The sequence below is a fragment of the Hemitrygon akajei genome, chromosome 6 (assembly GCF_048418815.1).
Source record: "Hemitrygon akajei chromosome 6, sHemAka1.3, whole genome shotgun sequence".
NCBI classification, from domain to species: Eukaryota; Metazoa; Chordata; class Chondrichthyes; order Myliobatiformes; family Dasyatidae; genus Hemitrygon; species Hemitrygon akajei.
Window position 1 is genome coordinate 114,763,148 of NC_133129.1, and position 26,129 is coordinate 114,789,276.

The following is a 26,129-nucleotide window of genomic DNA, read 5'->3' on the forward strand; positions in this document are numbered from 1 at the left end:
AGGATGTAATGTTGAAACTTTATAAAGCATTGGTGGGGCCTCACTTGGAGTATTGTGAGCAGGTTTGGGCCCATTATTGAATTGAATTGAATTTTAGTTTATTGTCATTTAGAAACCACAATTGCAATGCAGTTAAAAAATGAAACAATGTTCCTCCAGAATGATATCACAAAAGCATACGACAAAACAGACTACACCAGAAAATCCACATACCGTTTGGCAATCCCCAAATCCAGAGTCCGGAGAGGCTGCTGTGTATTAATATCACTTTACTATCTTAGTGCATTCCCCGGAAAGGAGCTCCAAACCACCAGACAAAACAAGACTACCCAGACACACCAAGTCAGGAGACCAACTCTACCATCCAACAAACCAAAAACTAAAGCTACAAGACCTACACAAACCCACATAGTTATAACATATAGTTACAACAGTGCAAACAATACCATAATTGATTTTAAAAAAACAGACCATGGACACAGTAAAAATAGTCCAAAGATGTTAAAAGACTGTAAGTTTGAAAGAAACCACCACACAGTTTCCACAAGTCCTCAGGGTCCCGATAGACTTGTCATCCCACGCAGGCGGCAGAAGGGAATACCCTCGCTATGGACTTCCACGGCGCCGCTGGAGTCAGCCTCGCAGATGCAGCACACAATGAAAGCGCCACCAGACTCAGCCTCGTAGATGCAGCACACAATGAAAGCACTTTCGGACCCAGCCTCACAGACGCAGCACACAGTGAAAGTGCCCCGACCGCAGTGGACTCTGCGTCCGTCGAGCCTCCAACATCCCCTCTGGCACAGCCTCTCTGTGCACCACCCTCTGCCGAGCGCACTATGACACTCCTGCCACCAGCAACGTAACCCCGAAGACTGGGGGCCTGTTCTTCCCAGCAGAGACCAGGACCTCGCAACAGGTCCTTGCCTTCTGTGGGCAAGCCAGTTCTGGATCCACAAAGCAATGTCCCCTTGGATACCATGCCTCCTTACTTTCTCAAAAAGCCTTGCATGGGGTACCTTATCAAATGCCTTGCTGAAATCCATATGCACTACATCTACTGCTCTTCATCAATGTGTTTAGTCACAACCTCAAAAAATTCAATCAGGCTCATAAGGCACAACCTGCCTTCGACAAAGTCATGCTGACTCTTCCTAATCATATTATGCCTCCCCAAATGTTCATAAATCCTGCCCCTCAGGATATTCTCTATCAACTTACCAACCACTGAGGTAAGACTCTCTGGTCTATTAATTCCTGGGCTATCTCTAATCCCTTTCTTAAATAAAGGAAGAACATCCTCAACCCTCCAATCCTCCAAAACCTCTCCTGTCCCTATTGATGATGCAAAGACCATTGCCAGAGACTCAGCAATCTCCTCCCTCACTTCCCACAGTAGCCTGGGGTGCATCCCGTCCAGTCCCAGCTACTTATCCAATTTGGTGCTTTCCAAAAGCTCCAGCACATCCTCTTTCTTAATATCTACATGCTCAAGCTTTTCAGTCTGCTGCAAGTCATCACTACAATCACTAAGATCCTTTTCCATAGCGAATACTGAAGTAAAGTATTCATTATGTACCTCTGCTACTTCCTCCGGTTCCTTACACACTTCCCCACTATCACACTTGATAGGTCCTATTCTTTCATGTCTAATTCTCTTGCTCTTCACATACTTGTAGAATGCCTTGGGATTTCCCTTAATCCTGCTCACCAAGGCCTTCTAATGGCCTCTTCTGGCTCTCCTAATTTCATCCTTAAGCTCCTTCCTGCTAGCCTTATAATCTTCTAGATCTCTATCATTATCTAGTTTTTTGAAACTTTTGTCAGCTTTTCTTCTTGACTAGATTTCCAACAGCCTTTGTACACCACGTATCCTACCATCCTTTCCCTGTCTCATTGGAATGTACCTATGCAGATCACCACACAAATATCCCCTGAACATTTGCCACATTTCTTCCGTATGTTTCCGAGAGTATCTGTTTCCAATTTATGCTTCCAAGTTCTTGCCTGATAGCTTCATATTTTCCCTTACTCCAATTAAATGTTTCCTTAACTTGTCTGTTCCTATCCCTCTACAATGCTATGGTAAAGGAGATAGAATTGTGATCACTATTGCCAAAATGCTCTCCCACTGAGAGATCTGACACCTGACCAGGTTCATTTCCCAATATCAGATCAAGTACAGCCTCTCCTCTTGTAGGCTTATCTACATATTTTGTCAAGAAACCTTCCTGAACACACCTAACAAACTCTACACCATCTAAACCCCTCGCTCCAGGGAGATGCCAATTGATATTTGGGAATTTAAAATCTCCCACTACAACAACCCTGTTATTATTACTACACCTTTCCAGAATCTATCTTCCTATCTGCTCCTCGATGTCACTGTTACTATTGGATGATGTATAAAAAACACCCAGTAGAGTTATTGCCCCCTTCCTGTTCCTAACTTCCACCCACAGAGACTCCGTAGACAACCCATCCATAACTTCCTCCTTTTCTGCAGCCATGACACTATCTCTGATCAACAGTGCCTCACCCAAACCTCTTTTGCCTCCTTCCCTGTCCTTTCTGAAACATCTAAAGCCTGACACTTGAAGTAACCTTTCCTGCCCCTGAGCCATCCAAGTCTCTGTAATGGCCACATTATGCTTTAAATTTCCTGCCTGATAGCATCATATTTCACCCTGCTCAAATTAAATACTTCCCATGTCGTCTGCTCCTATCCCTGTCCAAGGCACTATAGAGTCAGTGAGTTATAGTCACCGTCTCACCCATAAAGAGCTCTATCACCTGACAAAGTTTATTGCCTAGCGCAAGATCCAATATGGCCTCTCCTTTAGTTAGCCTGTCTACATATTGCATCAGGAATCCTTCCTGGACACACCTAATAAATTCTACCCCATCTAAACCTTTTGCACTAAGGAGGTGCCATTCAATATTGGGGAAGTTTAAGTCATCCATCACAACAACCCTATTATTTTTGCACCTTACCAATATCTACTTCCCAATCTGTTCCTTGGTGTCGCTGTTGCAAGGGATGTGGAAAGTTCCATATCATTTCTCACTAACTGTTCTGACTTCTACCCACATGACTCAGTAGACAATTCCTCCATGATGTCTTCTTTCTGCCACTTGAGATACTATCCCTGCTGCTTCCACATCTTTTACCTCCCTCCCTGTCCCTTTAGTAATATCTATAGACTGGAACTTCCAGCAGCCATTCCTGCCCTTATGACAGCCAAGTCTGTGTAATGGTCATTGTTTTGTGTAACTTCATCACTCTTGTTCCTGATAGTTCTCACATTAAAATAGACATATAAAACACATCCCACAGTTTTCAAAGATTCAATGTTTCAAAGTGCACTTATTATCAAAGTACGTATGCACTATACAACCCTGAGATTTGTCTTCCCACAGACAGACATGAAACCAAGAAACATCATGCACCATGGATCTGTTCAAAGAAAATATCAAACACCCAACGTGGAAACAAATGGCCAAAAGTGAGTGAGGAACACATCAAACCACACTTTGGTTCAGTTCAGTTCAATTTAGCACTTTGTTGACTCCAGGCTGCAGAGCTAGTCCACCCCGATCAAAATTGAACAAAATAGCAAAAACAAGGAGTAACCAGAAAGCAAAAACACATAACATGAACTGCAGAATCCAATCCCCTTATCAACGGCCTATCCTTCCTCATGCTCTTGCTACACGTTACCATTCATCTGCCAACCCAATCTACCATTCATTTCTCAACTGTGCAAGCAAACCTGCTACAGGTATGACCTCTACAAAGGTGATGGGAACCTGAGGGGGAACCAATGTTCTTGCGGGCAGGTTTGTTACAGGTGTTAGTGAGGGTTTAAACTAATTTGGCAGGAGGTTCTGAAAACCAGAATGAAGGATAGGACGAATGGTAAAAAAGTAAAGATAGCATGCAGTCAGACTGTCAGGAAGGGCAGGCAGATGATAGGACAAAATTGCAGCCAGTAGAGTGAGTATCAGCGCATTAAGGATGCAGAATCAAAAAGGGTCGCAAATACAGCACTCAAAGTGTGATATCTCAATGTAGAGAGTATAAGAAATAAGATGGATGACCTTGTTGCACTATTACAGATTGTCAGGTATGATGTTCTGACCATCACTGAATCGTGGCTGAAGGATGGTTGCAGTTGGAAGCTGAATGACCAAGGTTACACATTGTATTGGAAGGATAGGAAGGTAGGCAGAGGGGGAGATGTGGCTCTGCTGGTAAATAATGGCATCAAATCAGTGGAAAGATACCATCTTATAGGATCAGAAGATGTTGAATCCTTGTGGGTTGAGTTAAGAAATTGCAAGGATAAAAGGACCCTGACTACAGTTATATACAGGCCTCCCAGCAGTAGCTGGGATGTGGACCACAGATTACAGCAAGAAATAGAAAGTGTGTCAAAAGAGCAATGTTATGATGGTCATGGCAGATTTTTTCAACATGCAGTCAATTGGGAAAATCAGATTTGTATTAGATTTCAAGGAAGTGAGTTTGTTGAATGCCTAAGAGATAGCTTTCTGAGCAGTTTGTCATTGAGCCTACTAGGGGATCAGCTATACTGGATTGGGTGTTACGTAATGAACCAGAGGTGATTATGGAGCTTAAGATAAAAGAATACTAAGGACCCAATGATCAACATTTGATTGAGTTCAACTTGAAATTTGATAGCAAGAAAGTAAAACAGTATTTCAGTGGACTAAAGGAAGTTACAGTGGTATGAGAGATATGTTGGACAAAGTAAACTGGAAGGAGTTGATGGCAGGAATGACGGCAGAGCAGAAATACTGTGTGTTTCTGGGAAAATGAGAAAGGTGAAGGACAGATGTATTCCAAAAGAAAAGACATACTCAAATGGCAAAATAATACAATGGTGGCTGACAAAGTCATATATAATGGAAAAATGAAAGCAAAACAAAAATTAACAGGAAGATAGAGGATTGGGAAGCTTTTAAAAACCTACAGAGAGGAATTAAAATAATCATTAGAAGGGAAAAGATGAATTATGAAAGCAAGCTAGAAAACAACATCAAAGTGGATAGTAAAAGCTTTTGAACGTATGTAAAAAAATTAAAAATATAAAGCAAGCTGGTGGTGCAGTGACATCAGCGCCAGACTCCAGAGCGAAGGTTCCCGAGTTCGAACCCAGTTGGGCTGCGCCCGGGCATGCTTTCCATCTGTGCTGGGTTGAGTGTCGAGCTCACAACTCAGCCTCATAAAAAATAACAACTGTGCTGAGAGAAGGACGTGGGGCACCACTCACAGAATCTTTCCTCCAAGACATCCACTTGAAAAAAAAGTGGTCGCCGATGCTCTGGCAGAGTATGGCACACAAAAATAAATAAATAAATTAAAGAGATGAGAGTGGACACAGGACCACTAGAAAATGAGGCCGGAGAAATAATAACAGGGGACAAGGAGATGGCAGATGAACTAAATGAGTATTTTGCATCAGTCTTCACTGTGGAAGACACTAGCAGTGTGCCAGATGTTGTGTGAAGGAAGAGAAGTGGGTGCAGTTACCATTACGAGGGAGAAGATGCTCAAAAAGCTGATAGACCCAAGGGTATAAGCCACCCAGACCAGATGAACTGTACCCTAGGTTCTGAAAGTGGTAGCAGTAGAGATTGCGGAGGCATTAGCAATGACTTTTCAAAAATCATTGGACTCTGCATGATGCCAGAGGACTGGTGTTATGACCCCAGCCCCCTCCTTCCTGAGAATCGCAAGATCGCTATTAATTCGGGTCTTGGACCCAGGAAATGAGAGACAATGCAACGGATTTTGACCATTGTTTCTTGGAGACACCCTTGTGGATAGTGACTCTATACTACGTGCCAGCTATCAGGGCTACATGGACACCCTCGGGCAATGTGGGGTGGGGATTGTATCACCCTACCTTGATTGACATCTACAACTCTGCAAGTCAAGATAAAAAGGTGACAGGAGGAGGCAGTACCCCAGCGACGCACCAGAAGGAGACACCATCGCTCATCGCTCCCGTGATGATGGGAAGTTATTCGGAAGCCACGTGTGGTTCGTTTCCCCTAGCCTGGGGAGCGAGTGGCTGATAACACCGAAAAGGACTTTGAACTGACAACGGGGAACCCACGTTCCCGATTCAACGATCTGAGTCCAAAAGGCTGGCAAGTTTATTTTCTCACCAAAAATTCTCTCTCTCTCCAACACGTGAAACCCAGCGGTCCCGATAAGGCTAAAAGCCTGCATGAACTCCAGAGACTTTGATATTTCCATCGGACAATATTTTTACCCCTAGACAAACGATAGAGCTACTTCTTATTGTTGATTATTACTATACCCGCGCTTTAGATTGAGTATTGACGACGTATATTATCTGAATGTTTGTATTAACCTTACTTTTGTGCCCCTTTATAAATAAAAATGTTTAAAAATAGTACCATCGGATTTCAGCGGGCCTCTCTATCTTTGCTGGTAAGTGACCCAGTTATGGGGTTCGTAACAACGTGGGGGCTCATCCGGGATTTGATACCAAATTGGAGGGCCAGTGAATCGGGATTGTAAGTCAAAACTTGGATCTGGTACGCGGGTAGCCAGACGGGAAACCAGCAAAGGTGGACGTGGATGAATTTATGGGAAACCCGACTCTGTGGGCGCTAGAGGCGGCTACCAAATTAGACTTGGTAAATCTGGCGAAGGGGTTAAGCCTCACAGAGGTGAGGTCATCAATGAAAAAGCGGGAAGTGCGAAGGGCCATAACTCAGTATTACATTGAGAAGAAGGTGTTTACAGCTGAGGATTTGGAAAATATCCCTGAAAAGGTACTAGCGAGTGGGACGGATCAGTTAGAGTTGGAGAAATTAAGGTTGGAACATGAATTGAAAGTAAAGCAGCTGGAAGCAGCTGAGAAGGAGAAAGAAAGGGCTGGGAGAGAGAAAGAAAGGGAGCAGGCGTTCCAACTAAAGGAGTTAGAGGTGAAACGGGATCATGAGCTCCAGCTAAAGGGGCTGGAAGCAGCTGAAAAAGAGAAAGAAAGAGCTGAGAAGGAGAAAGAAAGAGCTGAGAAGGAGAAAGAAAGAGCCGAGAAGGAGAGAGAGTATGAGGAGGCAGAGAAACAGAGGAAACATGACTTGGAGATGGAGAAGTTAAGGAAAGAGCGAAGAGATCAAGGGTCAGACCGAGAGGAGCGGTTTAATGTTAGTCGGGAGTTAAGGTTAGTACCTCTGTTCGAGGAGACGGATGTTGATAGTTATTTCTTGCTTTTTGAAAAGGTGGCAGTGAATCAGAAGTGGCCCAAAGAGCAGTAGGTGGCGTTGTTACAAAGTGTGTTACCAGGGAAAGCACAACAAGCATATGCGGCGTTGTCCATCGAGGAGGGGGAAGCGGAGAATTATGCCAAAGTAAAGGAGGCCATTCTCCGGAGTTACGAGCTAGTACCTGAAGCATATAGACAAAGGTTCAGAAATTTACGAAAAGGGTGGAATCAGACATATACCGAGTTTGCCCATGAGAAGGGGGTTCTCTTGGACCGTTGGTGCACCGCAGAAACGGTGGGCGAGGATCATGGGCGTCTCAGGGAGTTATTTTTGATTGAGGAATTTAAAGGGTGTGTTCCGGAGGAGATCCGGAATGTATTTGAATGAGAAGCCGAATAAGTCCATCTCGGAAATTGCTAGGTTCGCAGATGAATATGCCCTAACCCACAAGACAAAGTTTTCCTCATCAAAAAGTACCCCGAGAGACCGTGGGAACGATCGAGAAAGTCCGCCGGCTAAGGCAGAGGTCCCGCCAGGAGCTAGTGGTAAGGTTGAGGGGGAAAGGCCAGGCAGCCAGAGATTTCCGGGCTTGACCTGTTTTAATTGTGGGAAGGGAGGACATATTGCGTCTAGGTGCTTTGCTCAGAGGAAAGAGCCAGAAAAGGGGAAAGCAGCGGTCCCTATCGGGTGTGCAGTGGTAATCAGAAAATCGACAAGAGAGCCCCGGGTAGGCAGAGTGCAAAAGGGGTCTGAGATTTATCTGTCACACGGAACCATGTCTTTGAGGGAGGGGGACCCACCAATTCCCGTAAGGATTTGGAGAGACACGGGGGCGGAGCTATCATTGATTAGCGGTAACGTGTTAAAATTCGGACCTCAGACGGGAGAGGTAGCCCTGAGAGGCATAGGAAAATGGATAGAAATGGTGTCCTTACATAAGGTGATTATGGATTGTGAGCTGGTGTATGGATCAGTTGAAATAGGGGTGCCATCAGAATTCCCGAAAACCGACGTGGACGTCCTTCTTGGGAACGATTTAGCAGGGAGTAAGGTTTGGTCAGCCATGACTATGACCCACCGACCGGTGCGTGTTGAGGCCCCGCCCCTAGTGTCCCTGAGCTATCCCGCATGCGCGGTCACTCGCAGCCTGTCGAGAGCGGCAGCTGAGACTGAGAGCATTTTAAAATTGGCCAGTTTTGATTTGGCCAAGACGTCTTTATCGACCCTGTGCCACGAGGGTTTAGAGGGTGGAAAGACGAAGAATAGTACAGTGAAAGGGGGTAAGGGAGAGGAGATAGATCTTCCCTTAGCGAAGAGAAAGGTCCTAGAGGTAGGAAATAAAGATTGGAAACAGATAAAGCTGTTAAAAGGTCCAGAGTTGGACATGGATGATCTGTCTGGTTTGGCAGACCAGTTTGAAGAAGTTGAGAGTTATAAAGGTGTTCCCGATAATGAGATGAGGGCAGTCCTAGATGAAAAGGATGCCACTACCTTGGAGAGGTCTGCTGGGTTGGCAGATGAGGTTGTTTCAGCCTCGGGTTGAGTTTACTCCGGAAGGGAGTTGCCCAGAGAGTAGCTGGGAGGAGCAAGGGAATTTGGAATTTGAAAAAGGTACGGGTATTGAAAGCCTGGAAGAGGTCAATGTCCTGTTTGAGAGTGTCCAAGACGGGGATGCACGTGGTCCCGAACCTAGTCACGGAGCTCAGAAAAGGTCTGAGGTATCTGATTCCGCTGAACGAGACGGCCGTCCTTTTGGGTCAGATAGACTGGGTTCAGTAAAGACAGGGTTAACCCTGGTAATTGGGGGAAGTGAGGGTTCCCCGGTGTTTGTACATGAAGGGGTGGTGAACCTTAAAGTGGAACTCGACCATGGGGGGATAAATATTATTATTGAAGAGAACGGAAAGTTTGTAGTTCCCAAATCAAATGAAAAAATTTTAAACCCTGCAGCTCGCTTACAGAGTAGGCCGGGAGCTGTCGGGGCCCCACACGCTATTGTTATTCAAGGGTGTGGTGTGAAAAGGCAGAATTTGGAATGCTGTTTGAACAAAGAGGGATCGCTTGCAGATCTTAAATTGGAAACTAATAGCATGACGGGTCCTGAAGAGAAAACTAGCAACTTGCTTAAAACTAAAGAATTGGGTGGAAATGAACTAAGTCTGGGACACGGTGTTGATGAAATAACTCCTATGAATGAGGCGGACGGGAGTTTACCCCGCCAAACTACTCGAGTTCCTCCCGTAGAAACTCACCGGAAAAAAGGTGACGGTTAATGGGGGTGCCATTTTTAAATAGAAAAACTGGCTGTACGGGATTTTGACAAAGCATGTGAATAACAAAGACAACCCCCTTGGAACCTGCCTGTTAAGTTGAAATCTGATGTTACCAGCCTTTAGTCAGGTACAAGAGGGGAAAAATATTAAAGGAAGTGCCACTGTAATCGTTACCTGTCTAGATGCTGAATTAAATGTATAACTGTATAGCTCTGTAGTGAAAAGAAAAGCTTGTGTATTGTGTTAGATTCTAAAATCCTGTAAGACTCTGTACGAATCCGTTTTTAACCGCTGGTAAAAAAACATTTTTTTTAGAGGGGAGGTGTTATGACCCCAGCCCCCTCCTTCCTGAGAATCGCAAGATTGCTATTAATTCAGGTCTTGGACCCAGGAAATGAGAGACAATGCAACGGATTTTGACCATTGTTTCTTGGAGACACCCTTGTGGATAGCGACTCTATACTACGTGCCAGCTATCAGGGCTACATGGACACCCTCGGGCAATGTGGGGTGGGGATTGTATCACCCTACCTTGATTGACATCTACAACTCTGCAAGTCAAGATAAAAAGGCGACAGGAGGAGGCAGTACCCCAGCGACGCACCAGAAGGAGACACCATCGCTCATCGCTCCTGTGATGACGGGAAGTTATTCGGAAGCCACGTGTGGTTCGTTTCCCCTAGCCTGGAGAGCGAGTGGCTGATAACACCGAAAAGGACTTTGAACTGACAACGGGGAACCCACGTTCCCGATTCAACGATCTGAGTCCAAAAGGCTGGCAAGTTTATTTTCTCACCAAAAATTCTTTCTCTCTCCAACACGTGAAACCCAGCGGTCCCGATAAGGCTAAAAGCCTGCATGAACTCCAGAGACTTTGATATTTCCATCGGACAATATTTTTACCCCTAGACAAACGATAGAGCTACTTCTTATTGTTGATTATTACTATACCTGCACTTTAGATTGAGTATTGACGACATATGTTATCTGAATGTTTGTATTAACCTTACTTTTGTGCCCCTTTATAAATAAAAATTTTTAAAAATAGTACCATCGGATTTCAGCGGACCTCTCTATCTTTGCTGGTAAGTGACCCAGTTACGGGGTTCGTAACACTGGAAAATTGCAAATGTCACTCCACTCCTTAATAATTGACTCTAACATCTTCCCAACCACTGAGGTCAGGCTAACTGGTCTATAATTACCTTTCTGCTGCTTTCCTCCTTTCTTAGAGTCAGTTATTAAGGATGAGGTTATGGACTACTTGGTGACACAGGACAAGTTAGGAGAAAGTCAGCCTGGTTTCCTTAAGGGAAAACAGCCTGACAAACCTGTTGGAATTCTTTGAGGAGATTACATGCAGGATAAGGGGGATGTAATGGAAGTCGTATATGTAGTCTTTCAGAAGGCTTTAGACAAGCTGCCACACAGGAGGCTGCTTACTAAGTTAAGAGCCCATGGTATTAAAGGCAAGTTACTAACATGGTTAGAGCATTTGCTGATTGGTAGGAGGCAGCAAGTGGGAATAGAAGGATCCTTGTCTAGTTGGCTGCCTGTGACTAGTGGTGTTCCGTAGGGGTCGGTGTTGGAACTGCTTCTTTTTATGCTGTATGTAAATGATTTAGTTGATGGAATAAATGGTTTTGTTGCCAAGTTTGTAGATGATACTGTTATGTGTGATGAGAAAACCAGATGGAGATGGGGTCCAGTTAACCCCCCTGTAAACAATGCTGCTAATGAGAGAGAGAGAGATAAATGGGGGGGGGGGGGGGGAGGCGTCCTGATGCAGATGTGAAAGAGTGAGACAAAGATTTAAAGTCATAGCTCCATGGATGATTTAGTATTATGGTTTCTTCACTGATTATTTACCTTTGCTACAAAGACACTCTTCTTTGCTCATTAACATTCTTGCTGAGACAGCAAGGAGTGGCCCAGTTTGATGGATACGGACATGGTCAGTTGATGGATGGCTGGTACCCCGGCAGGGGAGATAAAAAGGGAGTCTGCTGAGACACTGGCAGACACGCCACTGGACACTGAAAGAGCATTGTGCACCCACAGGAAGGTGGGGGCTTGGAGGATCAATTCGGGGGAATCGATCAGAGGCTCACAGGGTGTCAAGGCAGGCCGGTGGGGGCTTGTGTGTGTGTCCACCCTCGCCTGGGTGACAGGCTCACCACTGAAGAACGGTCTGGCTGGGAACGAAGGGGTCACAATCGGTGACCACAACATCACAACAGGAGAAGAAGATAACGGAAGGTTTGCCTGCTGCAACTGCTCACCTCTCACTTGTTCTCTCTCTCTCTCTTTCTCTCCCTCTCTCTCTCTCTCTCTCTTTCTCTCCCTCTCTCCAACGGTACCACAGCAACTACCTCGACTTGAACTGAACTCTGCATCATCTTAAGACTATTCATTTACCCTTAGACTTTGAAAGAGTTTGGTTTTGATTTATATTTCCACACTTCTGTATACATCATTGCTAACCTGTTTTATATGTATATTTGCATTTTATTGTACAGTGTGCTAGTGGGCAAGGCATCAGACTAGTAACCTGAAGGTCACTGGTTCAAGCCTCAGCTGAGGCAGCGTGTTTGTGTCCTTGAGCAAGGCATTTAACAACACACTGTTCTGCGACGTCACCAGTGCCAAGCTGCATGGGTCCTAGTGCCCTTCCTTTGGACAACATCGGTGGCGTGGAGAGGGGAAGGCCTGCAGCTTGGGCAACTGCCAGTCTCCCATACAACGCTGCCCAGGCCTGCCCCCTGGAAACTCCAGGCGCAGATCCATGGTCTCTCGAGACCAACGGATGCCACCACCATTGTACAGTATTACTTAGTTTACTAATAAACACTCTTAGTTACAGTACCACCAGACTCCAACGTATCATTCCATTTCTGCTGGTTTGGTAACCCAGTCACGGGGTACGTGACAATACGAAGTTTGGTGGAGGGGCAAGTAGTGTTGAGGAAATGGGTAGGATGCAGAAGGACTTAGACAGATTAGGACAATGGGCAAGAAAGTGGCAAATGATATACAATGTTGGAAAATGCATTGTCTTGCACCTTGGCAGTAGAAATAAATGAGCAGACTATTTTCTAAACGGGGAGAAAATTTCTAAACCAAAGGGACTGCAAAACACCCTGAAGGTTAACTTGCAGGTAGAGTCAGTGGTGTGGAAGGTAATTGCAATGTTTCAAGAGGTCTAGAATACAAGAGCAGGGATGGGATACTAAGGCACTGGTGGGGCCTCACCTTGAGTACTGTGTAACAGTTTTGGGCTCCTCATCTAAGAAATGGTGTGCTGGCATTGGAGAGGGTTCAGAGGAGTTTCACAAGGATGATTCCAGGAATGGAAGGGTTATCATATGAGGAATGTTTGATGGCTCTCTGTCTAGACTCACTGCAATTCAGAAGAATGAGTGGGGATCTCATTGAAACCTTTTGAATGTTGAAAGGCCTAGACAGAGTAGATGTGGAAAGGATGCTTCCCATTGTGGGGGAGTCTATGTCAAGGGGGCACAGCTTCAGGATAGAGAGGTGTCCATTTAAAACAGATGTGGTGAAATTTATGGAATTTGTTACCACAGGCAGCTGTGGAGTCCAGGTCATTAGATGTATTTAAGGCAGAGCATGATTGATTCTCGATTGGACATGGCATCAAATATTCCAGGGAGAAGGCCGGGGAGTGGGATTGTGGAAGGGAAAATAGGATCAGCTATGATTGAATGGTGGAGCAGACCTGATGGGCCAAATGGCCTAATTTGGCTCCTATTCCTTAGGGTCTAAACCTGCCCATTACGACTTTGGTCCCTCTTGAGCTTAGGTGCAATCTATTCCTTTTCTACAGGTTGTGTCTCCAAAAAAAATGATCCCAATGATCCACAAACCTGACACTGTCCACTGCACCCATTCTTCAGCCACACATTCACTTGCTATCTCATCCTATTCTTACCCTAACTGGTTTGTGGCACATGCAGTTATTGAGGAACGACTACTCTTGAAGTCCTTCTTTTCAGTTTTCTTTGTAAATCCTTATATTTGCTTTTCAGGACTACACCTCTTTTCCGAGCTATGTCATTGATACCAGTAAGGACCATGAATTCTGGTTGCTTACGCTTCTCCCTTAGAATGTTGAGGACCTAATCCTGGCATCTGGGAGGCAACATACTGTGAATCTCTTTCATGTTGACAGAGGGCTAGTTGGAGGCTTGAAGTTTTCAAACCGACTTGGAGTTGGCTGTGGTTGGACCTCCCAGAGTGCTGTTTCGGCAAGCTGCGGCTCTGGAGGTTCATGGCAGGAAGAGTTTTTCTTCCTTCTACCATCTGCGTGAGATGATGGGCTGTCGGGACTTTGAGACTTTCTTTTAAACCGTGCCATGGACTGCTCTTTATCAGATTACGGTATTGCTTTGCACTGTTGAAACTATGTGTTATAATTATGTGGTCTTTGTCAGTTAGTCTTTTATCAATTATGGTATTGCTTACACTGTTGAAACTATATGTTAACTATAACTATATGTAACTATGTGGTTTTGTGTATGTCTTGTAGCTTTAGGTTTGTCTGATGGGTTTGTAGTTCCTTTCTGGGCAACGTGCTAAGACGGTAGCGTGATATCGATACGCAGCAGCCTCTCCGGAATCTGGATTGGAGATTACCAAACATGTGGTTTTTCTTGTGTGGTCTGTTTTGTGCTTTTTCGTGATATCATTCCGGAGAATGTTGTCTCATTCTTTTTTAACTGCGTTGTATTTGTGGTTTATAAATGACAATAAACTGAATCTGAATCTCCTGTCTGTTCTCTTAACCATTAAATCCCCTATCACCACTTGCCTCTTCTACCCCCTTCCACTCTCAGCCATGGAGCCAGACTGTACAAGAGAATTGGTCACTGTCTTTCTCCTGGTTGCTTGTTTCCCCACAACAGTATCAGTATATTTGTTATTGAGGGGATGACCACAGGGGTATGCTGCACTATGACTATTCCCTTCACCTCTCCTCAGTCACCCAGCTACCCAAATCCTGCAACTTTTACTTTTCCTGCATTATTTTAGTTTTGCCATTCAGGATTTTTTTTGGCAAGAAAACACCTTTTTCCTTAGTGCACTTGATGAGATATGTAGTGTATTCATTTCAACACCTTCTGTCACTTGTCCAGTTTGTTGATTTGCCCAGTTTAGCAATGCCTCATTCAGTTAAAGTCACATCTCAAATTCATAACAGCTGTTTCTATGTTCTCCTTTAAAAACAAAACAGTAATCAATTATACTCATACTGATAAGCACTCATATATCTTTGGGCTGTTAGATCAGTCTGGCTTATTTCATGTTAATGCTCTCTCACAGTTAAGTTTAGCTCAGTGATAGGAGATAAAGCAAGAGAAGTCTCAGATTGTTATGTATGAAAAGAGTCAGTTTCTCACTGTTCAAACTGCTTACGGGTGAGATTTTGTAACCAGTGTTCAGCCAGAACTGCTGAGTGGGTGATATGTCTCACTTTCTCCTGAGATCCCCAACATCACAGAATCCAGTCCACTTTGATTTCAAAGAATCAAAGAATCATACAACATAGAAACAGGCCATTTGGCTCAACTCATCTGACAACACTGATCGGTGTGGACCCTTGCATATTATCCCCATTGCCCAATGCTTGGCTGATCGCTTCCATGACATAATGATTCAAGTGTTCACCGAGAGCCAAGGGCTCTCAACCTTTTTTTAATGCTATGAACCAATAGCATTAAGCAAGGGGTCAATGGACCCAAGTTTGGGAGCCCCTGATTCTGGACATTCCTCGTGTGCTGCAAGTGAACTAAGTTCCTCCACTCTCAGCCTCTGTATTCCAGGTATATATTGCTCTATAGTAAGCAATGTTGCAGGTCATATCAGCTCAAATTCTTCCCCCCCCCCCTTCCCCACTAATCTAATCCTGTATCATCTAGTTTTAACCACTTCTAATATGGCAAAACATTTCCTAAAGTCTATAATTTAAATTTCTCCATTTCATACGTTTTAAAAACTTCAATCATGTCTCCTCATTATTTCCTCCACTCCAGAGAGAAAGGACCTAGCTTTTCCAGTCTCCTATAACTGAACTGCTCCAACCAAGAAAAAGGCCCTGTGGCCCTTGCATCTAAGGTGACTGTTATCCCATTTATACCAATCCTGCTTTGCTCCACATCTTACCAGGAAAGAGATGACAGAAGGTCAGGTCATCCCAGCTGCAGCACTGAAGACATGTGTTTCACAGATGACGGTGTCTCCAGCCAATGTTTTCTACTTAACAGTGTGGAAAATTGCCTAGATATGCCCTGTTGGTAAAACACAAGATAATTCTAGTCTAACTACCTACCAATTAGAGGTGAAGGCCAGATTATTGCATTTTTGTAGAGGTGGAGATGGACAAATATTTGTAAGATTGAGGAAATGAGGAGGTGTTAAGACTGGTATCAATCAGTCATGATCATACTGAAAGTTAAGCCAGGCTTGAGAGGTCTGCTGGTCTAGTCCTGATTCTATTTTCTTGTGCCGTATAGAAAAATAGAACCACACATAAAAGTAACTGTCCCTTCGGCCCAACCACCAGCAGCTTGACGGAGTGGAAACCTTTCCTTTTGGGAGAAGCTCAAAGGTATTTCTGACTAACATTGCCCATAAACTCAGGTTCACCATCTTCTTTTGAAGATTGAAGTAGATGAGGTTACCTTGGTATGACCTAGGCTGGGTGGCCTGGGAACAGCAAACTGGGATCAGAGCAGGGATTACTGTAACCTGTGATGAGGAAGTCAATATGACCTTAACCTAGCATGAGAGTGCTCTCCAGACAGGAGAGGGCAGCCACGAGTCCACCCCCACCCCACCCAGTGTGACAAATCTCAGTGATGATAGCCCTGAAAAAGCTGAACCTACTGAAGCATTCCCCAACAAAGAGGTTCTGGTAGGACTTGTTGTCTCCATGTGCCCTGTGGGAGGAAGCTCTTCACAGGTGGCCATGCCTGTGTGCCCCTCCCTGACATACTGTCTCACCTACCCCGAGGCTTTCAGTAACAGAGCGCAGCTGACCCCAGCAACGAGGCACCCATGGAATGAGTGCATGACAACTCAGTGTGGAGGGACACACAGCCTTGGGGCTCCTGGTGTCAGCAGAATGAACCAAACAGTGTTGCAGGAAGATGTTGGTGTGAAGCTCTCAGCTCTTGTTTTGTGGTGACTTATGGAAATGTGCTGTATTGTACTGATGCAAAGTATCTTATAATTTCATGACTAATGCAAATTCATCCCAAAAGGATCACTTGTACAATCTGCTCTGGGTGCAGTTGACCAGACTATATTGCCCCTATCATCGACTCCTATGTGCACCGGACTATTTGCCCACCACGTCCACACTCAGAGTGGCCACCCAATTCCCATTAATCCCATATTTCAGCATTTGGCCTGTGGTTATCTATTTCAGCCTGAGGGACAAGTTCACTTAATCACAAAAAACACACCAGCAAAGGGCAGGAGTAGGCTGCCTGGCCACTTCAGCTTGCTCAGACACATAATGAGATAGAGGCCATTTAATTGCAGTCTCATTTTCAAGAGTATGGAGACAATGGAGAGCCTCTTATCACTGCAGCTTGCTCCTCCAGTAAAACGGCACTTGCTGCATCATTCCTCCAAAACTGGGTGTCAGCTTTTCTGCTCTTCTGACTGGTAAAAGCTACCTCAATGACTACCATCAGGCAGCACTTGCTGTACATCCACTGTGATGACAAGCTTTGAGAGGCTGGTGATGAAACGCATCAGCTCCTGCCCGAGAAGTGACTTGGATCTGTTTCAAATTGCCTACCAGCATAACAGGTCCTCAGCAGATGCCATTTCATTGGCTCATCACTCAAGCTGCAACATTGGACGGTAAAGATGCACATATGAGGATGTTCTTCATTGACTATAACTTGACATTCAATATCATCATCCCCTCAAAACTAATCAATAAGCTCCAAGACCTTAGCCTCAATACCTCCTTAAGCAGCTGGATTCTCTATTTTCTCACTTGCAGACTCTCAGTCAGTTTGGTCTGGCAACATCTCCTCCACAATTTACATAAGCACAGGTGCACTATAAGTGTGTGTACACTTACTCCCCTGCTAGTAAACAGTTTTAAGTTCCTCGGTGTCAACATTTCTGAAGATCTGCCCTGGCCTAACATATTGATGCAATTATAAAGGCATGGCAATGGTTACATCTCATTAGCAGTTTGTGGAGATTTGGTGTGTCACCAGATGCCAGTAAATTTCTACAGATGTACCATGGTGAGCATTCTGACTGATTGCATCAGCATCTGGTATGGAGGAGCCCCTGCACCATCACAAGAAAGGCCCGGCATCGAGGACATCTTCAAAAGGTGATGCCTCAAAAAGGAGGCTATTATCATTAAGTAATCTCACGATCCAGGACTTGCTGCCTTCTTAGTGCTACCATCAGAGAGGAGGTATGTGAGCCTGAAGACATACATGCAATGTTTTAGGAAGACCTTCTTCCCCTCCACCATCAGATTTCTGAACAGACAATGAACCAACCCATGAAAATTACCTCATGATGTTGCTCTTTTTCTGCATTACTTATTGAATTTAATTTTTTATACATATTTCTTATTATAATTTATGGTACTTTAAGTACTGCACTGTCCCACTGCCACCAAGCAACAAATTCAACAACATACGTTGGTGATATTAAACGTAAAAACAAAGGCCAAGAACTCAACTGATGCATGCACTGAGTCTCAAATGGTGACGAGAAGGCAAACAAGAGTGAGTACCACAGAGGCATTTGACTGGTTGTAACATCATCTGCTATGGAGGGGCCAATGCACAGGATCAAAAGCTGTGGAGAGTTGTAAACTCAGCCAGCTCCATCATAGCCACTAGCCTCCCCAGCACTGAGGGCATCTTCAAAAGGTGATGCCTCACAGTGGCATATTCTTCAGCTGTAGCAATGACTCTGTCCATCACCAAAGCACCATGGATGTACCATCTGCAACTCAGCAATTGTATTTTGAAGCAGTTCACAAAACCATTACAAAGGAAGCAACTGTGGTGGAACACCAGAATCTCCAAGTGATCTTTAATGTCACATATCATCCTGACTTGGAGAAATATCACTATTGCTAAAAGGCCACTGGATGAAATTCCTGGACCTGCCTCTGTCCCAGCACTCAAACTACAGTTCTGTATTAGTTTGGCCAAGTGGCACTTATCATGTTATCAAGGTCGTTTTGGGCTCTTCAGTGAAGATGGGCTTTGTGAGAAACATTGACATAGTGTAACTGAATAAACATAAAATGTTGGCACCAAAGATCACAGAATCTTTCAAAAATGTGCAGGGGAGCTTTTCCTGGTATTCCGGACAATATCATTGCTCACTCAAGTTGCTACTTTTCTGTTGTCTCTGTGATTTCTGTACACATAGTCAATAGTGACTATACTTCAAAAATTTGTTCTTTGTTTTCTGATCCAGTCAACGTGCTTCCTATTCCAGCCTAAATCTAATTATAAGTGGAATTTGCAGGCATGTTGGGGGTTGTCTGCAGACATTCTGGCAATCAGTGCAAGCATGTGCTTCTTTTTGGCCAGAGTCTGTGGAAAGAGCTATCCTTGGTGAACACCAGTCACTAGGGTGAAGCCCACAGAGTAAGACTACTCACCTTCCTTCTGTAAAACACACTAACCATGATATAATGTTACTTTCTAAGCAATCCCACCATTAATGTACAGAAAGTTTTATAATTTACTCTCAACCAATAAATACTCATTAAGTTCCCAATAGTACAATCTACCTACCACGTTCCTCCATAAAGAGTTATCTGCTGGTTGGCATGTGCAATGACCTCATTAGCCAGGTAGCACGGGCACTCAGCTGCACTGACACATCGTCCAGTGTTGTCCTTGTATGTAAGCTCTGGGCAGTTGCAGCCATCCACTAGAAGATATACTGAAGAGCACTCAAAGTCCGGATTGGACAGTGACAGGCAGGTGTGGTTACATGTTTTGGAGTCGTAGCTAAAAATCTGATTGTAGGGGCACAGAATTCCTGGAAAAACAAGATCAATGCTTTTATAAAATTGCATTAAGTTATAATCTGTTGTGTCAAATTCTGAACTTTAGTGTTTTCATTTCACAAAGCATTTAGCCAGGTGTGGCGATATTTCTGTTTTGGATGGATTTCCCATCTGAGCTGGATTTCTCAGCCAGGCGTATCTGGAAATATGCTGCCACATCCACCTCCCCCCTACCCCCCTGCTATTGCCCTACAGTGTGACATTTCCTTTTCAGTTTTCCCTCCCAGTGTTGCCCACGGTGTGATGGTTGTTCCACACACTAGTGTTGCCCACGGTGTGATGGTTGTTCCACACACTGGTGTTGCCCACGGTGTGATGGTTGTTCCACACACTGGTGTTGCCCACGGTGTGATGGTTGTTCCACACACTAGTGTTGCCCACGGTGTGATGGTTGTTCCACACACTAGTGTTGCCCACGGTGTGATGGTTGTTCCACACACTGGTGTTGCCCACGGCGTGATGGTTGTTCCACACACTGGTGTTGCCCACGGCGTGATGGTTGTTCCACACACTGGTGTTGCCCACGGCGTGATGGTTGTTCCACACACTGGTGTTGCCCACGGCGCGATGGTTGTTCCACACACTGGTGTTGCCCACGGCGCGATGTTTGTTCCACACACTGGTGTTGCCCACGGTGTGATGGTTGTTCCACACACTGGTGTTGCCCACGGTGTGATGGTTGTTCCACACACTAGTGTTGCCCACGGCGTGATGGTTGTTCCACACACTGGTGTTGCCCATGGCGTGATGGTTGTTCCACACACTAGTGTTGCCCACGGCGTGATGGTTGTTCCACACACTGGTGTTGCCCATGGTGTGATGGTTGTTCCACACACTGGTGTTGCCCACGGCGCGATGGTTGTTCCACACACTGGTGTTGCCCACGGCGCGATGGTTGTTCCACACACTGGTGTTGCCCACGGTGCGATGTTTGTTCCACACACTGGTGTTGCCCACGGTGCGATGTTTGTTCCACACACTGGTGTTGCCCACGGCGTGATGGTTGTTCCACACACTGGTGTTGCCCACGGTGCGATGTTTGTTCCACACACTGGTGTTGCCCACGGTGTGATGGTTGTTCCACACACTGGTGTTGCCCACGGTGTGATGGTTGTTCCACACACTAGTGTTGCCCACGGCGTGATGGTTGTTCCACACACTGGTGTTGCCCACGGCGTGATGGTTGTTCCACACACTGGTGTTGCCCACGGTGTGATGGTTGTTCCACACACTAGTGTTGCCCACGGTGTGATGGTTGTTCCACACACTAGTGTTGCCCACGGCGTGATGGTTGTTCCCTCCCAGTGTGATGGCTGTCCCTTCTTGCCATGTGCCACTGTCATTTGTACTTTGCATCAAACCTCAAACATTCAGCTACCTACCACCATTCCTTATAAACCGTGCACCGCTGGAATACCTCTCTCACCCTGGAGCAGAGACCGATGGAGAAGTGTTGCATACCATGTCCATGCCCATCCTTAGTTTCTGCCCAAACACCTCACTGAAATCCTGACTTGCAACCTCCCTCACCATGACACAGATTCTCTGAACTCCAGCCACATTACGTCATTCATCTCAGCCATGAGGTTAGCTCAGTTCTCTTCGGGCACCAGTGATCTATTTCTGGAGCCAGTAACCAGTATGATGACTGAACACTGTTGGCCACCACATTTATTCTGGCCAAAGAAGCATTATGTTTAAGATGGCATATTTCTTCAATCACCTAGCAAGCAGTCCCACTGGACAAAGAGCATATCAGCTTTAATTGTGCAAGGGCCAGGAGGGGCGCTTTCTACTTCCCACTCCCTGGTAAACCATAAGCAGCCTACAGCACGTGTCATGAACAGAATTTTCCATTTTCATGTTCCCCACTCCGCAGGTGTTCTTTTCCCCACTCCCACCGGAACACCCAGTGTCTTTACCCCTTTGTATAACTTCCATCTCTACCCCCTCTCCCTTATTAGCTACATATCTCCTTCCCGCACCTGGTTCCATCTAACCCTCATCACAACCTCTCTACTAGGGTTTCTTCTCTCTTAGTTCACTTTTGCATCTTCTCTCCTACCTGCTTCCATCTGCCCAATATCCCTCCCTTTTCAGATTCCACCATTATCTGTCTCTACACCTGTGCCCCTCACCTGGCTCCATCTAACTGAAACTTGCCCCTGTTCTTTCCTTATATTCACAACCTATCACCCACCAGCTCCTGTATCACATGTCCCCTTTATCATTTTAAACTGACCAACTCTGCACTGTGTCCTGATACAAAGCCTTGACCCACTGTCAAACTCTCCACAGATGCTGTTGACCCACTGAATTCCTCCAGCCACTTGTTTTCTGTGCAGCTCTCTAACAACCCATTCCTCGTCCTGGAATATGTGGGCAGCCCAGATCTCCTGAGGCAGATAAATCTTTGAAGGAGCTGTTTTCTGCCAACCTGATTACTCAGAACTGTCCCACTGACTGAATGTGCCTTGCCTCAGGACATAAGGATGTAGTCAAACATGGCTTACAGTGTGGTGATTACGACCGAGTACTTACTGCATCCGTCTATAATGTTTCTCCAGCCGACCAGGATGACACCCCTTTTGGCACAGGCAAAAGCGTACGATGCCAAGCTTGCACACATGAAATCCCTTGTTTGTTCATAGTTGCAGGTTTCGTATCTACAGTTCTGAACAGAAAGAAATGAATGGAAAGACAATTATCAGCACCAGTTGAATTAAAAAGCAGAACACTGGAAAAACCCAATAGGCTGACCAGGTTCTGTGGGGAGACTGGTTCTCTGAGCGTTTCAGATTCCAGTTTCTACAGCCTGTTGTCACCAACAGTTTGAAGCTAGATTAGAACCAGTGAATATGAAAGCTCAAATCTCAGCAATGGAATCTGTGGAAAAACCTGCCATTCTTACATTGAGGATTAGCCATCTCAAAAACTGCAGAAGCACAGTGGAAACAATTCCTCTCGATCCCAGGGAATTTTTGGAGAGGAAGTGATGTTACATTATTCCTGTTTATTTTCATGCCAGTAAGTGTGCAAGTGGTGAAAATTGGTGGGTAACAACATTTCATGACCAGTACACGTCATTCAGTAAAATAATGTATGTGGACAAATCTACAGGGTTAGAAGATATATTAAGATAGGAAAAACATCTGATAAATATGAAGCCAGTCTCTCTGAGATGGCAGCAGCTCTTGCACATTGCTTCAGCAGAAGTCTGTGTGGAGAAATTTGCATTGGAGCGGGCAGTGGAGTCAGAGGCAGCAGAGTGGTAAGGCTTCAGCTCAACGGGTTTAGGCGGTAACGGGTTGAGGCGAGATAGGTTTAACTGTGTTATTTGCGGAAAGGAGGTAGGCCAGTTTTCCGTGCTCAGTGTCAGATATGTGGGGTCCTGGACAAGTGGGTCATAGTCAGGAGGGGGAAGGGGAAGAGTCAGGTACTAGAGAGTACCCCTGTGGCTGTACCCCTTGACAACAAGTACCCCAAGTTTCAGTACTGTTGGGGGGGGGGGGACAACCTACCTGGGGGAAGCAACAGTGGCTGTGCCTCTGGCACAGAGTCTGGACCTGTGGCTCAGAAGGGTAGGGAAAGGAAGAGGAAGGCAGTAGTGATAGAGGACTCTATAGTTAGGGGGTCAGACAGGCAATTCTATGGACTTAGGATAGAAACTCGGATGGTAGTTTGCCTCCCAGGTGCCAGGGTCCGGGATGTTTCAGGTCGCATCCAAGATATCCTACAGTGGGGGAGGGAGAACAGCCAGAGGTTGTGGTACATATTGGTAACAATGCCATAGGCAGGAAAAGGGAAGAGGTCCTGAAAAAAGACCACAGGGAGTTAGGAAAGAAGTTGAGAAGCAGGACCACAAAGGTAGCAATCTTGATAAAAAAGGTAGTCAGTTTGCTGACAACACAAAGGTTGGATGTGTTGTGGATAGTGTGGAGGGCTGTCAGAGGTTACAGCGGGACAATGATAGGATGCAAAACTGGGCTGAGAAGTGGCAGATGTTCAACCCAGATAAGTGTGAGGTGATTCATTTTGGTAGGTCAAATATGATGGCAGAATATAGCATTAATGGTAAGACCCTTGGCAGTGTGGAGGATCAGAGGGATCTTGGGGTCTGAGTCCATAGGAGGCTCAAAGCAGCTGCGCAGGTTGACTCTGTGTTTAAGAAGGTGTATGGTGTATTAGCCTCCATCAATCGTGGAATTGAAGTTAGGAGCCGAGAGGTAATGTTGCAGCTATATGAGACCCTGGTCAGACCCCACTTGGAGTACTGTGCTCAGTTCTGGTTGCCTCACTACAGGAAGGATGTGGAAACCATAGAAAGGGTGCAGAGGAAATTTACAAGGATGTTGCCTGGATTGGGGAGCATCCTTATGAGAATAGATTGAGCGAACTTGGCCTTTTCTCCTTGGAGTGATGGAGGATGAGAGGTGACCTGATAGAGGTGTACAAGATGATGAGAGGCATTGATCGTGTGGATAGTCAGAGGCTTTTTCCCAGGGCTGAAATGGTTGCCACAAGAGGACACAGGTTTAAGGTGCTGGGGAGTAGGTACAGAGGAGATGTCAGGGGTAAGTTTTTTACTCAGAGAATGGTGAGTGTGTGGAATGGGCTGCCAGCAATGGTGGTGGAGGCAGATACGATAGGGTCTTTTATGAGACTTTTAGATAGGTACATGGAACTTAGTAAAATAGAGGGCTATAGGTAAGCCTAGTAATTTCTAAGGTAGGGACATCTTCGGCACAACTTTGTGGGCTGAAGGGCCTGTATACTGCTGTAGGTTTTCCATGTTTCCGTAAGTTGCTCCACCAGGGTAGAGGGGCTGGAGTTCTCACAGTGTCATGCAAATAGGAGTGGACATAGGGATGAGCCCCTCCTCAAACCTGCTTAAAGGAATTTCACAACAGGCCAAGCCAAGTATCAGAAGCTGTCAAATGATGATAGTGCATTCAATGATGAAGACTTAAAAATGCGAAAAAGATTCCTGAAAGTATAAACCAAGTAAGTACTGTAGATTGGCTAGTGGGGGAGGGACTGGCAGGGGAGTGATCAGGAAACCACCTGAATATGTGCATTATTTTGCAATGAGCAGTGATTGTTAATCCTGTGTAACACCAACACCAGGAGCTTTGATCTACCACAATACATCAAGATTTTGATTTTGTTTTTGCTGATCAGATTCATTCAAATTTGTAGTCAGCCGCTTTGAGCTTTTATCTTTTCCTTCTAGCATTTCAGGACGCAGATTCCAGTAAGCTTCAGTGTGATTGCCAGAGAAAAGACCAACATTCAGGAAAAAACTGTCAACCCTCTCAATATCTGACAGTTTATGACAGTATTAATGAGCAATCAAAATAATGAATTTGAGGAAGTAACAATAGAGAATTTCTTTACCTTATAAAATTCTGTTGGATCTAAAAACTCATGACATTGTCCAAATATAGAGGTCTCTTCCAATAATACTGAACAATGGATCTCTGCAAAGATTTCTACAAAATGTAAATGAAAAGTTTTTAGTTTAAGCTCCAACAAGTATAAATTCCTTGGGAAATACAGTCCAAACGATTGCCAAAACTCCTGGTACAGTTGATAAAAATCCACTTCCCATCTCAGCATCAGTCCCAAGTAAACATCACATGACTTGCCTGTGAGGATTGGGTGACATAGCAGGTTGTGAGGAGAACAGAAGGAGCTTGCAATGAGATGTGGATATGTCAAGGGAGAGGGCCAGGAGGCAGATAAAGTGGGAGAGGAATGTAAAAGCAAATTATTTTTTGGGACTGTGTGAAAATGATGGATATAGGTGATATATGGATCTTGGTATATAATTTGTCCTCTGGACTGGAGTGTATCAAATGTGTCTTCATTTTTAAAGAAAAGTGAATGAGAAGAACGGGAAATTCTTAACTCTTAACATAAAGAAGGATGTAGTAACAGAACACCTTGAAAGAAAATCATCAGATTTGGATCAATGGAGATGGATAAACTCTCAATCTCCCATCGTGGGTCTTGCTCTTTGTCTGTCCGCCTGCACTGCAATTCCTTTAATATTGTAACACAACATTCAGCATTGTGCTTTCTTTTTTCTACCTCAATGATCTTCCTGGATCTTATTCAACCAGAAAAAACTCGAAGAGGGTAGATGTTGAGAATGTTTCATTTGTGAAAAGTTTCAAACAAGGAGACAGTTACAAAATAAGAGAGGCCAGACATTTAAAACAAAGGTGCATTTCTTGTATCAGAGAGCAGAGAATCTGAATTCATTGACCCCAAATGTGGAGAAAACCAGATATTTGGATATCTTTAAAGCGGCGATAGATAAATAAATGAATAATTGAGGGTCTGATGACGATGGGGGACTTTCACAAAAGAGGAGTTGAGGCCAGCTAAGGTCAGGTGGGGTAGGCTTGAGGGGCTGAGTGGCCTACTCCTGCTCCTGTTTTCTTCTGTTTGATCCAATCCTAAACCATTCATTTGATACCCTCAGT

The 26,129-nt window shown here is 44.9% G+C and overlaps 1 protein-coding gene across 1 annotated transcript in view; it reads right to left on the reverse strand.

Moving 5' to 3' along the window:
* Positions 1-25,108, reverse strand: part of LOC140729837 (mucin-6-like) — a 432,642-nt gene extending 407,534 nt beyond the window's left edge. Inside the window, exons 1-3 of the mRNA XM_073050050.1 lie at positions 25,036-25,108; positions 22,180-22,312; positions 19,361-19,610 (exon numbers count right to left, since the gene is read on the reverse strand). Of these exons, the coding sequence (XP_072906151.1) occupies positions 19,361-19,610; positions 22,180-22,267 (338 nt within the window). The 5' untranslated portion in view covers positions 22,268-22,312; positions 25,036-25,108. The remainder of the gene's footprint in view (positions 1-19,360; positions 19,611-22,179; positions 22,313-25,035) is intronic.
* Between the last annotated feature and the right edge of the window lie 1,021 nt (positions 25,109-26,129).